Here is a 16,981-nt window from a genome sequence, read left to right on the forward strand (position 1 = left end):
GGTTTGAACCAATCACCAATGGCCAATCATTTAATCCACCAGGCCTGTGTAATGAAGCCTCCATAAAAACCCAAAGGATGGAGTTCAGAGAGCTTCCCGGTTGGTGAATATTATGAGGATGCTGAGAGGGTGGCCCGCGTAGAGAGAACGTGAAAGTTCCACGCCCTATCCCCATACCTTGCCCTATGTATCTCTTCCATCTGGCTGTTCCTGAGTAATATCCTCTTATCATAAACCAGTAATCAAGTAAGTAAAATGTTTCTGAGTTTTGTGAGCTGCATTAGTAAATTAATCGAACCCAAACAAGGAGGAGGTCATGGGAACCTCTGACTTAGAGCCAGCCCGTCAGAAGCACAACCTGGACTCGCAACTGATGTCTGAAGTCCAAGGAGGGGTTCTTGGAACTCCCCCAATCTATAGCTGGTTGGTCAAAATCACAAGTGGCAACCTGGGCTTTCAACTGGTGTCCGAAGTGGGGGGTGTGAAGCAGTCTCATGGGACTGAGCCCTTAACCATTGGAACCTGATGCTATCTCTGGGCAAACAGTGTCAGAATTGAGTTGAACTGTGAGACACCCAACTGGATTCCTTGGAGAAATGGCTGTAGCAAGAAAAGTAGGAGAGCCTGGAATATCTTATATCAGAAAGTAAGAAAAGTGCTCAAAGAAGTTGGATTGGTGTCCAAAACACAGGAGTTGGCTTGAAGAAGCTTTGCTGGCCAATTCTGCATGAGAGGGGGTAAAAAGTGACCAGGAAGAATAATGATAATGTATTATAAAAAATTTAAAAAATCCACAAATCCATAGTGACTCAAAAAAGTGGGGGGTAGGCGGGGGGAGCTCCTATTTACAGAGGGATGCCAGTTAGTAAACAGAGATAATGGGTAATGATAAGAGTTGAGAAAAGCACAATTTTGCAAACACTGAAATAATTCAGGCAAGAATGATACTAAAACTACTGAGTAAAATGTTGATGTACATGATCTCAACAAATCACCCCAGGGATTTTGTTCATTACAAATGGAAAAGAGTACCAGTCATTGGTGAAACAGGGCAGACATCATGTTTACCAAGTGATCAAGTGTCACTTATTAATGTTAAAAACAAGACAACAGGCCCCAAATGGAGTCGCTTATGATAAGCCCCACACCACCACCAAGACTTAATTACAGTTTCAGCCTCTCTCAGAAATGGCATCTTAAACCAATCAGAAATCACCTGGTCAGCACTGGTGAAGTCATCTGCTTGAAAGAGCCTTGCCATCCCTAAATGAAAGTGACCTTGCCACAATCAATCCACTTTTTGCTAGCATAAATATCTTCCTTGTCCTGCTCCTTTCTGTCTATAAGTCTTTCATTTTATACAGCTCCTCAGATCTGTCTGCTAAATGGGACGATTCGTGAATCATTGAATAAAGGCAATAAGCTCTTTAAAATTTATTCGGTTTAACTTTTTTAACACCAACAATGCCTCCTGCTGTGATACAAGTTCTGCACTTTACATGTGTGCTGCCGAAAACCCTCAGCCTGAATCTAATCATGACTGAGTAACCAAAGAAATCAAGATTATGGGGTATTCTATACGGCAATTGGCCTGGACTACTCAAATTTAACAATGTCTCAAAAGACAAGGGCAGGGAGTGACTGGGAAGATTCTGAGGTCTGTTCTAGACTGCTGATGCAAAGTGCGACTCTAAACTGCATTAATGGGGGAGGGGTGTCTGTGGGTCCTATTTGGGACGATTGAGTAAATTTGAATATAAAGCATATATTGGCTAATAATTTTGAATCAAAGTTAGATTTCTCTGGTATCAAAATGGTACGTAGGTCGTGCACGATAACGCCTTTTTTGCTTGGGGATTCACGCTTAAGTATTTATGATATCTGCATCACTTTCAAACGGGACAGAAACAAGAACAGCGCCCAAGTACCGACACAAGGTTCGCGCGTGCGCACAGCTCTCTCCGAGACTTACTTCTCGAGGCAGGAGAGTCAGATTGGGTGCCACGAGGCGGAAATACGCAACAGGGGGGGTTCCGGTGACCGCGTAGGTTCCGGCGACTAAGTCGGCAAAATGGAGGAGGTACCTCACGGTGAGCTCGTGGAGGGGGCGTGGGTGGCGGGGCTGAAGGGACAGGAGCTACTCTAACTGCGATATTTTCTCTGCGTAGACTGTCCCGGGACCAGCAGCGCCCAGGCCGGCCGAGGGGCCGCATGTCAAGGGTGCCCCAACCAGCGGTTATGCGCTTCTGGAGCCGGTGCGACTCCTGACCCGGGTGAGCAAGGAACAAGCCCTGAACGGGAAGTGAAAGCCGTCGGCCCGGAAGAGGCGGGGCGGAGGAGCAAGTGGGTGGGGCTTGAAGGATGAGTGACTGCGGCTGGGCGAGGAGGCCAATTAGGAGAGGCGGGCCCAGAGGGGGCGCGGCGTGGTAAAGTCCGCCCAGAGAGGGGCGGGACTTGAATGAGTGACAGGGCTGGGGGCCAGCGGGGCAGAGTCCTTAAAGGGCTAGGAGTTAAGAGGCGGGATGGGGGCAGAGCCTGAAGGATCAGAGACTAAAGTGGAGTCAAAAGGGGTCTCCAGAGGGGCGGGGCATGGGAGCAAGTCCGCTGGGTTGAGAGGTAAGGCCAGAGGTTTGAGTGACAGTAACACACTGGTTGGCAGGAGGCCACCAGCAAAAGGAAAAGGATATAAACTTTGAAGTCTGGGAGTTTGGGTTTAAATCCTGGCTCCGTCAGCTACTTTCTTTGGACAGAATTTTCTTCCTTTTGAGGAGCGATTCATTCATTTAACAGCGATATGTGGTCGTGGACTAGGCACAGTGCTCTGTGCTGGGGATACAATTGTGAAAGACAGATGAGGTTGCTGCTCTAGAGGGTGTTAGTTTAATAGGGGAGACCCACAATAAACAAGTAAGCAAGCAAATGAATCCTCACTGCCATAAGGAAAATGAGGGACAGATTGGAGGATGGGAGGACTCTGAGAACCTACTAAAAGGAACTTGAAAAGCAGGAGGCTGGGAGGAGACTCTTGAAGTTCAAAGAGAGACTTGGATTTGATTCTTGGATCCCACAGTGTGACCTTGAGCAAGAGTCTTAACCTTTCTAGTCTTTGTTTCCTTATCAATAATGGGAAGAAAAATACTTACCTCCATGTTGTTTGAAGGATTTGAAATAAGGCGAAATAGTGAAAGCACCACAAATGTATAATAAGTGATAGTCATCAGTGACAGGTACTTATCAAGTGCCTGCTGTTTTGTCAGGATTTCTCAACCTCTGTTGACATTTGGAGATGGATAGTTCTGTGTGGTTGTGGGGGGCTGTACTAAGCATCATTGGACATTTAGTAGCATCCCTGACTTCTACCCACTACATGCCAGGAGCACCCCTTCCTTGTACAAACCAAAAATGCCCTCAGACATCACCAAATGTCCCTGGCAGATTTGTCCGCAGGTTAGGAATCATGGCTACAGTCATGCACTGCATAACGATGTTTCAGTGATGGACTGCAGATATGACAGTGGTCCCATAAGATTAGAAGGGAGCTGAAAAATTCCTATTGCCTAGTGACGTAGCTGTCCTAACTTTATAGCACAAAGCATTACTCACATGTTTGTGGTGACACACAAACCTATTGTGCTGCCAGTCATATAAAAGTACAGAACATACAATTATGTACAGTATAATACTTGGTAATAAATACTTGTTACTGGTTTAGGTATTTACTACTGTATATTATACTTTTCATTATTTTAGAGTATATCTTTTCTACTTATAAAAACAAGTTTGCTGTAAACAGTGAGTCGCGTTACACAGGCAGCAAGCAGCCTCATACATCTCGTGTTTATCTCTTGATTATCGTCTTCTCTTGTGCTTGAATTAATCTCGTGGTGTTTCATACAGTAACATGCAGTACAGGCCTGTAACCTGGGAGCAGTAGGCTGTACCATATAGCCTAGGTCTGTGGTAGGTGACACCATCTAGGTTTGTGTAAGTGCACTCTATGATATTCACAGGATGAAATTACCTAACAACGCATTGCTCAAAATGTTTCCCTGTCATTAAGTGGTATATGACTTTATGTGCAAAGCTCTGTTTTGGAGCTGGGAATAAAGTGGTGAACATGACAGTCCCACCCCCATGGAGCTTATATTCTAGTATGAGGAGACAGATACGTAAACCAATAAATAAGAAAATATCAGATGTGATATAGCCTTATTTTCTTTGTAGCACTTATTAGCACCTTTGACTAGCTGGTATTTCACACACGATCCCTTGAAATAGCCCCGAGGACTTAGCTCCTTCTAGCCCTCTGAAAGAGTGACATTTGGGATTTAGTCAGGGACATCACTACCTGAATTGCTTTTTTTTGCAGCTATAGAGGAAATCAAAGAGAAAATGAAGACTGTGAAGCACAAGATCTTGGTGTTGTCTGGAAAAGGCGGTGTTGGGAAAAGCACCTTCAGCGCCCACCTTGCTCATGCCCTAGCAGAGGATGAAAACACGCAGGTGGGACCTTGGGAAAAATTGGGAGAGGCTCCTGTCTGAGGGTTCACGATGGCTCGTAGAGAAACGACTCCTTAGACCAAGTTGAATTGGACTCTTTGACTCTAGATCCTTGCACAGAGGAGGAAGCACATAGCAGTCAAGCAGTGAAATAAAGTATTTCATTGGATTCTCTAGCTATGAAAATGGATAGCAAGTATACCTTTCTCTTAGCATGCAGATTATTTATTATGTTAAGTTCAGACTTCTTTCACTTTATTAACCCCTTCCTGCCTTTTTCTATGCCAGGGGTCTTGCAAACTATAGCTCATAGCCAAATCCAGCCTGTCTCCTGTCTTTTTATGGCTTGTGAGCTAAGAATGATTCTTACACTTAAAAATGGTTGCTTTTAAGTTGTCACATAAGTACCCACATAGTATCCTTGATTTTGCCCACAAAGCCTAACATGTTTTTTATTTGGCCCTTGAAGAAAACAGTTGCTGTCCCCACTCACTTCTCCTGAGGTACACAGATGAGCAGGAAAACTCAAAGTACCCAGTGCTGCTCTCTGGTCTCAGGTTTAATAAAAAGTGTGATAAGGTAAGGCAGACTCTACCAAAAAAAGGTCAAATGGAAATATGCAGTATGTGATTTTTAAAGTACATTAGGTTATTCAGTGAGATTCATGATAATTTTGTTTGGACCTTAGCAAATGATCCCAAAAGTCACTGTGATTATCATTTTATACCACATAAAACCATGACTACTGCAGGTTTCAGATTTTTATTGTTGTTGTTTTTAACATGCAATACATTCCACCTTTTTGTTTTTTTCCAAAATGAAATTTTGCTCAAGATTCCTATTAAAATATATGTATATACATATCAGAACTGCTACAGTGGCAAGGGTTAACCCAACTCAGAACCCAACTGCCCAGCACATGGACCCTTGAAATGAGAGACCTCGCTGAGGACTTGTGAGTTGGCGCTGTGTGTGCTCTGGATTAGAGAGCCTGCGAGTCTCTTTGAGTTGCAAACTCAATGCCGTTTTCCCCATCAGCACTACTGGGGGCATGCAGAAGAGTTCTCTAACATAGAAACAATTTTATATTGTTCATGGTAAAAGCCATTCCTTACCATTTCAGTTCATTCCATGGTCTTCGTGTGTGCCTTCTTTCGTGCACTGATTTATTTCTGAAAATAAGTTTTCTCTTTATGCACTGTGAATATTGAAAGTTATTTTCGTATATGAGGGCTAACACTTTCACTTCACGTTTCTTTTCTAACTCATTGACAAATGGCCCTCCACTTTTGTTTGACCTTAGTTTTTTAAAAAGGTAGTGGTAGAAGGGACTGTAGAGGTATGTTTAATATTGAAATTTCAAACACATATTGCCTCTTATATTTTAAAACTCTAAAAACCTGGATAAATTTCAGTACTTTCTACTTGTGTGAGATAACTCATTCTACCTCCATGTGAAATAGCACCCTCAAATGTTAATATGATAAAGACTTTATTTCCTCCACACACACAAAATTAAAGCCCGCTACAGTGGGCAGGGGTGATCAAGCCCACCATACTTACATACCTTCTGTACGCACGCACGCACGCGCGCCCCGAGACACCTTGCCAGTCAGTATCCACGAACTCCAGGATTGGATTAAGAAATCAGAGTTTGCTTCAGTTGATAGCAAACTTTTTATGTAAAACCTAGATGGTAAATATTTTAGGCTTCACAGGCCAGACAGTTTCTGTAGCAACTATTTGGGTCTGCCCTGTAAACTATGTCCATGTTCTAATAAAACTTTATTGTCACTGAAATTTGAATTTTATATAACTTTTCACATCATGAAAGAAAAGTATTCTCTTGATTTTTATTTTCTCCACTCTCTGAAAATATAATAACCATTTTCAATTTGTGGGCTGTACAAAAACAAGTGGCAGGCTGGATTTGGTCCCCAGGTTGTAGTTTGCTGGCCCTGTGTTTGGTTCGTAACACCAGCATCACCAGGGCTAGCTGGAGAAGGGCATTTGGGAAGATTGGAACCTTGGGCAGGCCACAGCCTTCTTGGGACAGTGAAGAGGCTGGACTAGGTGATCTACAAACCTCAGTGTTCATTCACTAAGGCTCTGAATTCTTATTCCTCATTTCTCTTAAACATTTTATAACATATGGAGCTGCTCTCACTGGCCTACGTGGCTGACACAGGCCTCTCTGGAATCTGATATTCACCATCCAAGATGTGGTCTAGGGATTTCAGGAAAGGGAGAGATGACCGAGGGGACACCTGGGATTGGAGAAGGGGCCCTCTAGACTGTGATGGTGACTAACGAATGTGGAGTGGTGGGTGGAAGCAGAGGCACAGATGTGGGACCACCAGGGCAGGCAAGCTGCGGACTGCTCCAGTGAAGAGAGCCAAGGAAGAGGCTGAGGCGGACCGTGGAGGCTTTGGACGACCTGGTCAGACATCTGGACAGGAAAGAGGCATGATTCAGGCATTGCTTTAGAAGCATCGCTGTGACAGCTAGCCAGATGTGTGGTTGAGTACTGTTAGAGGGTGATGGTAAGCCAGCCAGGAGGTGTTGCTCATTCTCCCTGAGAGGCCACAGGTTCAGACTAGGGCAGTGGCTGGAGCAGATGGCAGGGAACAAATGAGGGCATCGTTGCGGAGATAGATAGAAGAAGCGAGGCTTCCCAATTTGGGAAGACGAGGGAAGTGCCAGAACTCTACTTGAGTCCTAGGGGCGGGGTGGCAGGCGAAGTCGAGCCTGGTGGCCAAGGAGTTGGCCTGCACAGGTCCACGTCCCAGCTCGACCCACACCACTGCTGTAACCTTGGGTGGGTTACAGGCTCTCTCTGCCTCGCTTTTCTCAGCTGTAAAACGGGACTCCGGACTGAGTGAGATAATTCCTGTAAATATAAAGTGCTTAACATGGTGCCTGACATGTAGTAAGTGCTCAATAAATGTCCTTGATAGCAATCATCATTATTACTGGAATATTTAACTGGAATATGGAGGGGCAATGACATTTCTGCTTTGTGATAATGAGTTTGTAGCCTGCCCAGAGTACAGTGCTGAGCGGGTTCAAAATATACTTGCCGATTCTGTTAGTCAACAATCACTTGCTATTCGAGTCAGATTTGTAATGGCCAATTGGCTGGCCAAGAAATCTGTTTTCTCAGATTATCCAGATGACCCAGAATAATTGTCACTTTTAGAGCTATCCGAGATCTCTGGAGATAGGCTTTAACCAGGCCAGTTGCAAGTAACCACTTGTGAATAGACAGCTGTTTACAAATAATTGCGTTTGGAAGTCCCCGCTGCACACATGTCTAGACTTTGCAGTATGCTGAAGGAAAGCACACCGTCTAGTGTGGAAATATGGCTGAATGAGCAGGCTCTCTTTATGTAAAAAATATGTCAGCACTCAGGAGAGTGTGTTTCCCCTTGCAGACATACTGATGACTGAATACTTGTCTCCAAAAGCTGCACAGAGTCGGCCCATAGTAGATGCTCAGTGTGTCTTGTTGATTACAGTCAAGTCGCACGCGTCTTCCGAGGACAGTGGGAAGCTCCCTGTCTTTTTTCTGCCTGCTGTCTGGCAAAGCTCAGGACGAACTCTGAGTGAGGCTGTTCATTTTAGCCCTCAAGATAGGCAGGTGTCTGACAGCTCATTTGCAAAGGGCCTTGAATCAAGAGGCAGCAGAATTGGGAAACACCCCTGACGAGTCACGGGCAGGCTGGGAAATGTGTGAGTTGTGGTGAAGGGAGGCGGAGGAGCTTGAGCCGTGAGACATCAAAGAAGCACATGCCATCTTGCCACCACAAAAGTCACCAGCTCCCATAAATTACCAGCTTATCCTCTTGCCTTGTGATCTGAGGTGAAGTCTATCCTTAAAAGGTCCGCACGAGGTACTTTAGGGCAATAGACTTGTTAGGCCTGTCTCTGGGGCTTAGAGACTGTAAAGCTGGGCAGGAGAGGTGTGGTAAGCCCTCCTCTTGCCATCAGGCTTCTAGCACCTTCCACAGAGTCCATGGCGAGGATTAATGCAGGCACGTTTCTCTTAGCTAGGGTTCTCTGACTTAACCTGAGCAGAAAATGAATTGGACAGATATTGGGGATAGTGACAGGATCAAGAGGAAGTCTGGAAGAGACGGGACACCGGGCCACTGTGGAGATCTGGATAGCAGGAACGCGTCACAGCCTTTTTGGGTACCACCCTGCGAGCGAGTGCATGTAATCTGTTTCTTGAATCCTGGCATCTCATTTCCCTCAAGATTCACCCCCTTGTGGGAAGAGTAATGCCTCAAAAGGAAACTGATTAAATTGTTCCCAAAAAGAACGTGGAGACCAGGCTAGAAATTTGAGAGTATTAACGAAAGTCTCCGTTAGGGTCGTAGTGATGGCATAATTTCCTAAATCGTGAGGCTCCGATGTAAAATGTCTATATTAGCACACATCGGTCCCCAAGAGTCTAGATCAAGGCGGCCAAGAAGTCAGGTTGTCAAGTTGTGTCTTCCTGTTGCACTCCTCGCAGAGTCCAGCAGGGGGCATGCGAGGCAAACGGCTGGTCTCCTGTGTAAACAGCTTTCCTGAGGGTGACACCATGCGAGGAAGTAGGTTGGGGTTTGCTAAGAGGCTTGAGGAGGGAAGCGAGAAGCGAATTTGGGGCAAGTTGAAAAGTTACCCCAAGGCGCTGCACTTTGGATCAAAGACTTTAGAGCTTTCAAGATGAATACAGCAGGCTCCCATACAGATGGCTCCCAAAGGCCATCTCACACCTCAGCTATCACACGGGGGACCAGGGTGTTTGGGGTGAGGGAGTCACCCCAGGCTGCTCTTACCACTAGCAAGGAGCTTTGCTAGATTTCCTTCTTATATTCAGTTTCTTTTCTGGAAGACGACCCTAAGTGATCACTAACCTTCAGGATCACAGGGGAGTGGGGCTTGGTCAGCTGGAGGGTCCACTCTGCCATCCTCACCAGGCCCCATAGGGTAGTGAAAAGATGACCACCGTTTATGTCTTAGCTCTGCCCTTTGCTCATTGAACAAGTCACCGGGCCCCTCTGAACCTCAGTTTCCTCTTGTGCAAAGCAAAGATAGTGATGCCCACCCCAGGCACATGGTAAGGGCCAAGTAAACGCTACCAAATCCTGGATTTCCGACGACCTGACACCCAGGTCCATGAGATCCCCCTGGAGCCAGGCCAGACTTGGGGCAGGGGTGTCGACGTACTTTCCTAAGTTCTCTCTAGGTGTCTCGGGCTGAGTGTCTCATGGCCAGAAAGAGATATGTTGTAACTCTGCTCGGTCTACGCTGGACCCCATTTCTTCCTGTCTTCTCCCCTCCCTCCTTTCCCTCGAACCCTGTGCCCCTCCCAGCTGTACATATCTGGAGGATCGTGTGTTCAGTTATGTCACTGCTCCGGTCTCTTCTCGTTCTCGTTCCCCAGGTTGCTCTTCTAGACATTGACATATGCGGGCCGTCAATTCCCAAGATAATGGGGTTAGAAGGAGAACAGGTAAGAGCTGTGTGATAAATCGCAGGAAAGTGGTCTCTTAGGGCAAACGCAGTGCTAAACTACTCAGCCTGAACAAAGGAGTCAGCAGAGCCCATGCTTCTTATATGTGGACAGGAGGAAACCAGGTAAATGTCCGCTAGTCCATCGGTCCATTTTAACAACAGCCATGAATTCGAGGGGCGGGAATCTATAAAGTTCATCCCAACTATATGAGAAGTGTTGGTTTCGATGCTTTCCCAGAGGGGAAGGGAAACAACAAGTAAAATGCAGAAGTTAGACAAGGAAACTTAGCTCTGACTGGGAAAACTAGAGGAGGGCTGGCTGGGGTTTTGTACCCTGGATGCGAGGGTATGTTCCTGCCTTGTGGTCATCTCTGGGGAACTGAGACTGCGAAGTGGGCAAGTGACGTGGGCTAGGGGCATGGCCACAGCAGCCTTTGCAGGTTCTGGTCTCTCCCTTCTGAGTAAGCAAGAAGCAGGCCAAGGAATGGTGCATTGAAGCTGGGCTGGAGGACAAGGCTGTTCTTCCAGGGGTGTCAAGATTGGTTCAAGACTGGCACTGTACTCTAATGCCAGAACTATTCTGGGTGCTGGGGTACAGTGGTGAACAAGGCACTTGTGGAAAGGGACAGATGATAGATAATAAAAAGCTTTGTAACACATGCCCACGCTACATTTATTTACTTGTAAGTTACATACATAGACTACTTACTGTACCAGTATATAAACAGTTTATAAAAGTCAAAAATTTTAAATGGTGAGATAAAACAGAATTTCTACTATTTTATTCTCCTACACTATTCAGTCATCTTGTTTACCCTTCTTCTAAGACCAGTGACTTAAAGAACGAAGATAAGTAGGAATGAATGGGGGGTCTTTAAGTGAGACCTCAAAGCCAGTCACAAAGGGCCATATATGATATGATTGCATTTCTATGAAATGACTGGAATGGGCACATCTGTAGAGGCAGAGAGTAGATCCATGGTCACCTAGTACTGGAAGGAAGTGTAGGGATTGGGGGTGACAATTAAGAGGTGCGGGGTGTCTTCTTGGAGTAATGAAAATGTCCTAAAATTGATTATGATGATGGATATATAATTATGTCTCTATTCTGAATTGCATTGTACACTTTAAATAGGTGAACTGTGTGATATGTGAATTATATCTTAGTAGAGCTATTTTTAAAAGTAAGACTTCATTAAGAAAAAGAGACTTTCTCTTTTGGCTCCTACATTGCTCTGATTTCTAAGATAGATGCGTAATTGGGAGTTGCTTAGGTCATAGCTTCTTAACAAAGGGATGATGCCGAGATTAACCCTGGCTATCAGTGAACTGATAGCCAGGTGCTGTATCACCCCTGGCTCATTTTCAGAGGCAACCTCGCTGCTCCATTACCTGCATTTTCCCAACAACCCCCAGCCGGTACCTATCACTCTTTGGAAGTACCTCAGACCCCAAATTATATTTGACCTCTGGTAACTCCAGTTCCCTGACTAGATGTCTAAGTAGAGTTTCAAAATAACCCAACTTGGGGGCGGTTATTGAATTACAACTTCCGTCCCTGCCCCGCCCCCCCCCCGCCCCCTCAGTTCACTCCCGATTAAGAACTTAGCGGTAGCATTGTAGGCAATGAACTGTATTTGATAAAACTGTCTTCTTACTGCATAAAATTTGTGCGTGAAGCGTGACCAGGGGGCAGAACTTGCCAATGACTCTCGATGCCCGTGTTCCCGCAGGTTCACCAGAGCGGCTCAGGCTGGTCTCCAGTGGTGAGTCTTCACTCTCTGCCTTATTTGCAAGGTGGCGCATTATGGGCCATGTGCACATGACGTATATGTGGGGCAGGGGAGAGGGGAGCACTGTTCTCAACCCACCTGTTTGTCAGTCAACAGATACTTATTGCAGAACTTTTCTAGGCACAGGGAATACAGTGAAGGCCAGGGATTGGCAAACCATTTCTGTGAAGAGTTGACAGTAACTATCTGCAGTTTGTGGGCCATACACTCTCCGCCATTGTAGCTTGAAAATAGTAATATGTAAATGAATGACTATGGATTTATTCCCGTAAAACTTTATGTACAAAAACAGATAGCAGGCCAGATTAGCCCTGGCGGCCATAGTTTGCTAACCCAGGTTAAGACAGTTAAGGAGATGATACTCATTTATTTCAGCCAAGTTGGCTGTCATTGCAGCTTACGGCCGCATGGTACTTCTTTCTGTCTCCTCAATATGATACCCCTTTTTTTTCCAAAAATGATTTGATGATGCAAAGAGTGAATATGCTCATAGATCACATAGTCATCTTGTCCCAGAAATGGCTTTAAGTAAAATGTTTCTTGCCTCATCCTCACCAGTTCCCAGAAGACAACCTGGGGGTGATGTCGGTGGGTTTCTTGCTCAGCAGTCCTGATGACGCCGTTATCTGGAGGGGACCAAAGAAAAATGGTTTGCCACTCTGCTTTCTTCCCTTTATCGCGTTCTTCCAAGAGCAGAGCTGCTCTGAGTTTCCTTTGCATCCTTAACTGTCAAGAAGGCTCCGTAGAGCAGTTTTAAACATCTGTCTCATTGCCTGTTTCTTCACTGGTTGAAGGTAGCTAGTAAGAATATCAGTTTTTGTTTCACAAATATTAATATCTACTATGGGTTTTTCTCTCCGCAAAACCTACACAATCCTGAAATTATTCATGTTGTGGTTTTGTAGTGGCTTATCTCTGTCGGAGAGAAAAGTGTGTGAGGCGACATCAATACCAGGTTGACTGGACACTGAGGCCTAGGGTGACAATGCAGAAGTGTCAGTTAGGGCAAGGTTCCTCACACTCGGCACTATTGACATTTTGGGCCAGACAATTCTTTGTCAGGGGAGGGGTGGGCCATGCTCTGCTGTAGGGGTACCCCTGGCCTCCGTGGGCTAGATGCCAGTAGGACTCCCATCGTAGTCATGGTGACCAGAAAAATCTCCAGATGGTGCCGAATACCCCCGATTTGGAGTATAGACCAAATGTACATAAAGATTACAAACTATGCTTCAATAGGAGATCTAGGAAAAGGGAAGAGACGTCAGTGTAGATTCTTCTTCTCAGGCATGATCAAGCAGTTCCTCCGTGACGTGGACTGGGGGGAGGTGGACTACCTCATCGTGGATACCCCACCCGGGACGTCGGACGAGCACCTCTCGGCCGTCCAGTACCTGGCCGCGGCACACATTGACGGGGCGGTGATAATCACCACCCCTCAGGTGAGTGAGTGCCCAGATGGAGCTGGGTCCAAACCACACCGCGTGGGGCCGTTTCATCCTCACAGGGCTGAGACCCTGGGCTCAGAGCAGATCCCCAGAACACGTGCTCTGAAGCAGACACTGATTGGATCTGCGGACACTTTGTTTATCTTTGGTCCAGGCATTTTCGGTTAACAGTTGGGGTTGTTTTTGGTCCAGTAGCGGTTCGGAATTATGTTTTTAATTTCCCTTCGCAAAGCCAACGAGATGGTTGGTACCGTGATCATTCAGACTGTCCCTCGTGGTCACCTCATTCTCACCGTGCCCACGCGTGGAAGAGCACAGCAGGCCCCCAGAGTCTGCAACGCTCCTTCCATTTGCATTTCAGAGCAATTAAGGAGTCTCTACAGACCCAGCCTGGGGCATAGATGGGGATTTCGGGGTAAGCCCTTCTCTGGTCCTTAATAGCGTCTTCTGTGCCAGTCACAAAGAGGCTGTAATACGGGGCCCTGCTAAACCCAAACTCAGTAACCCGGCAGGGAACTATGTGGCCAGATCCGAGACGTGCTTTGGTGTTACCTGCCATCGATCTTAAGGTGTCCCAAGCAACCGGCAGGTGACTCTCTTCAGTTACACCTCTGTTCACGATATTCTTTTTCCCCTAAGAAGCACAATATAAAGGGGGTTTGTCTTGATCTGTCTCTGAACCAGTCAGTACGACCCCTTGTCCTTCACCCTCACTGAGGACCTACTATGCGCAGGCCCTGGGCTGGGCATCAGGGCAATGAAACAGACTAGGCCTCCCTCATGGCTCATGCACTTCACCGAAGAACTCTGGTGCTGTAGACACAAGCACACGCTTGACGCCATGTCCGCTGTGTGACAGGCGCAGCAGGCCACATGAAGGTGCCTCGCATGGGGAGTGGTGTGTCACCTCACTCTGGTGCCCTGTGGAGGGAGATGTTGAGGGTATGTGGAGGAGCAGGACAGCACTTAGGTGGCTAGAGACAAAGGGCACCTGACTGGGGTGTGGCTGTGGGAGATGGATTTGTCCTTGGGAGTGTTTTCTATTGAATTTTTAAAAAGTAGTTGCGACTCACTCTGGACCAGCAGAACTATCAAGAGTAGGTCCCAACGAAATTACCTAAAAGGAAAAGGAAAATTAGTTGGAATGTACCACTTGGGATCTCGACAGTGGGGAATATTTTGTGTGTGTGGAAGCAAGGGGCATATGGGAAGTCTCTGTACTTTCCACTCAATTTTGCTGTGAGCATAAAACTGCTCTAAAAACGGACCCTTTAGAAACAACAACAAAAATGTTGCTGGCACAAAGATGGCTCATCTAATACTGCCCTTGTTGTGAAAGGGAACATGGCTCCTCCTAGGCATGACTCCACTGCCCGTGACGACGGGAAGCTAGGACGCACTTGACTGCAATAACGCTAGGTGGGCAGGGGAGAGGGTACCAGACAGCGACTACAGCCCTCACACCGTCAAGCGCGTGTTCAGATCGGAATTGACTTTGAAGCTGTCCAAAGGTGGCGATATTCCCGTTTCTCTCTGTCCATAAAGTTGTTTGTGTTCACGATCATCTAGACCAGAGCTTAGCAAACTTTTTCTGTAAAGGCCCAGATAGTACATTTTTTAGGCTTTAGGGATCATATAGACTCTGTCATCGCCACTCACCTGCACCATTGTCGGATGAAAACTACCAGAGACAACATGTAAAGGAACGGGCTGTGTTCCAGAAGCACTTTACAGAAACAGACGGGCAACTAGATGTGGCCCACAGGCCTTAAGTGGCTGTCCCCTGACCTAGAAAACAGTGTACACTTTGGCTCAACATAGCGTGTTGACAAGAAAGCAGACATCGAGGTATATTAAAAATCACTTTTCTATAGATTGATCGGACGTTTGATATGTGGCTATTCAGGTTTATCCTGGCACCCAGAACAGGGAGGGCTTAGCGCGTGGTTGGCACTAAAAAATTACTTACTGAATAGAAGGCACACACCTCTAGGGCTCTATGACAGTAAATCCGCTGGCACAGCAGCCACCCCTCGACCACTCAGACATTCTCTTTCTTGTACTTTGACTTTGAGACAACTGGTCTTTTGAACCTCGTTAGGAGGTGTCGCTCCAGGATGTCCGGAAAGAAATCAACTTCTGCCACAAGGTGAAGCTGCCCATCATCGGGGTGGTGGAGAACATGAGCGGTTTCATCTGCCCGAAGTGTAAGGTGAGCGTATCTTCCGACCAGCCCCTTCTTCCTCGGTGGAGGAGCTAATAGGAACAGTTCTCTGTGAAACTGGTTCTGCTTTCCCCGGCATTTCTGGAAGTGGGGTCACGATTAAAACCTCCTATTGCTGATTTAATAAAAATTCTTTTGGTAGCGTTTCACATTCAAAATAGGGATTTTTTTTTTTTTTAAGTTTCTTTAAAATGTCCATTCTCGTGATTCTGAAACAAAATCACGATTCTTCCCCCATTTCTTATGCCTCACAGAAAGAGTCTCAGATATTCCCGCCAACGACGGGGGGTGCGGAAGTCATGTGCCAGGATCTGAAGATCCCTCTGCTCGGCAAAGTGCCTCTGGACCCACACATAGGTGGGTGAGTCCAAACTCTAAACACCTCCATCCCGTCATCGAGTGGGGGCCTCCACACCCCGCTCAGCTCCGACCTCAGGGCGGAGGGGAGCCTGGGTTGGGCGTGGCAGAGTGGAGCAGAGATTGGTCAGGGATTGGCCAGGGTGCAGGGAAAGGAACAAAGTGGCCGTTGGGAGACTGTTCTGGGACCTGTACTTCCCAGACCTAGTCCAGCTACCCCGGACTCAGGGGCTTCCGTAGCTGCTTCCACCACGTTCCCACGGTAGCCCCACCTCTGCTACCCGCCTCTCTGGGCTCCTTCCCTCGCTCTCACTCGGGTTTCCGTGTCCCACAGGGCAGTGCATTAGGGGAGTCGAGGAAACAATAGTTCCACAGTTGGCCTCACCAGTGTCCACCGAAGGCTGGGGAACAGCTGTGGGTGGTGGACCTGCTGAGGCTGCTTCTCCGGCAGCGCTCAGCATCTGGGGAGCAGGGGTGGAGAAGCTGACCGCAGGGGTCTACTCAGGGCAGAGCAGACGGAGGCGGTGAGACCACCACCCGCCCGCTGGGGCAGGCTCCCTGCCTCCTGCTCACCTGGACGCTGAGTTGACATGTGGTCCTAGAGATGGCCTTCGTGTCCATAGGAGGGCACCGGAGTGGACAGTCTTGGGAAAGACTAGCAGATGGATCGATACCAATGTGGAATGAATGACCTTCAAGATGAAATGACGGAAAAAGCGATGGGCAGAACGTGTGTACTATATGCTCCCATTCATTCTTTTGTTTTTTAAGTATATGAGTATGTATGTGGGTATATATGCCACACATCTCTATGCATGTATTACTTCTAGAAAAACATCTGAAACACTGGTAGTCTCTTTCGGACTCACCTTTCAGGGTACAACCTTTTGTATTCCATGCTTTTTTACCATGTGCACTCATTATCTTTTACTCAATAGAACTAATTAATCTTTTTAAATGCGGGTTCCTGGGCCCACCCAGGAGTGCTGAATCCGTTCTTTGTGGGGCTCTGGAGCCTGCGTCTGCCACACACCACCCAAATGATTCATAGGCACACACACGAAAGACCACTGACCAGGCAAGGGTCAGAGCCACATCGAAATGCTAGCCAGGGTCCCTGCTGGATGGAGGGGAGGTCCTCTGAGACCCCTGACACT

The 16,981-nt window shown here is 46.9% G+C and overlaps 2 protein-coding genes across 5 annotated transcripts in view; one reads left to right on the plus strand and one right to left on the minus strand.

The window, feature by feature from the left end:
* TEKT5 (tektin 5) overlaps nucleotides 1-2,077 on the minus strand; it is a 46,521-nt gene extending 44,444 nt beyond the window's left edge. Inside the window, exon 1 of the mRNA XM_006910882.2 lies at nucleotides 1,973-2,077. The gene's annotated coding sequence lies outside the window, so the exon portion shown is untranslated. The remainder of the gene's footprint in view (nucleotides 1-1,972) is intronic.
* The window catches only part of NUBP1 (nucleotide binding protein 1), a 16,283-nt gene continuing 1,291 nt past the window's right edge, over nucleotides 1,990-16,981 (plus strand). The window contains exons 1-10 of one of the 4 annotated variants that reach the window (XM_025046109.1): nucleotides 1,990-2,090; nucleotides 2,169-2,273; nucleotides 4,370-4,503; nucleotides 9,935-10,003; nucleotides 11,739-11,771; nucleotides 12,357-12,447; nucleotides 13,083-13,237; nucleotides 15,345-15,455; nucleotides 15,722-15,824; nucleotides 16,448-16,554. In XM_025046109.1, coding sequence (XP_024901877.1) covers nucleotides 2,072-2,090; nucleotides 2,169-2,273; nucleotides 4,370-4,503; nucleotides 9,935-10,003; nucleotides 11,739-11,771; nucleotides 12,357-12,447; nucleotides 13,083-13,237; nucleotides 15,345-15,455; nucleotides 15,722-15,824; nucleotides 16,448-16,515 — 888 coding nt within the window. In that variant the 5' untranslated portion in view covers nucleotides 1,990-2,071 and the 3' untranslated portion in view covers nucleotides 16,516-16,554. Of the gene's footprint in view, nucleotides 2,091-2,168; nucleotides 2,274-2,544; nucleotides 2,617-4,369; nucleotides 4,504-9,934; nucleotides 10,004-11,738; nucleotides 11,772-12,356; nucleotides 12,448-13,082; nucleotides 13,238-15,344; nucleotides 15,456-15,721; nucleotides 15,825-16,447; nucleotides 16,555-16,981 lie in introns of those variants that run through there. The other 3 variants (XM_006910884.3, XM_015588612.2, XM_025046107.1) reach the window with 3 other exon arrangements.

The sequence above is a fragment of the Pteropus alecto genome, unplaced genomic scaffold (genome assembly GCF_000325575.1).
Source record: "Pteropus alecto unplaced genomic scaffold, ASM32557v1 scaffold34, whole genome shotgun sequence".
Lineage (NCBI taxonomy): Eukaryota > Metazoa > Chordata > Mammalia > Chiroptera > Pteropodidae > Pteropus > Pteropus alecto.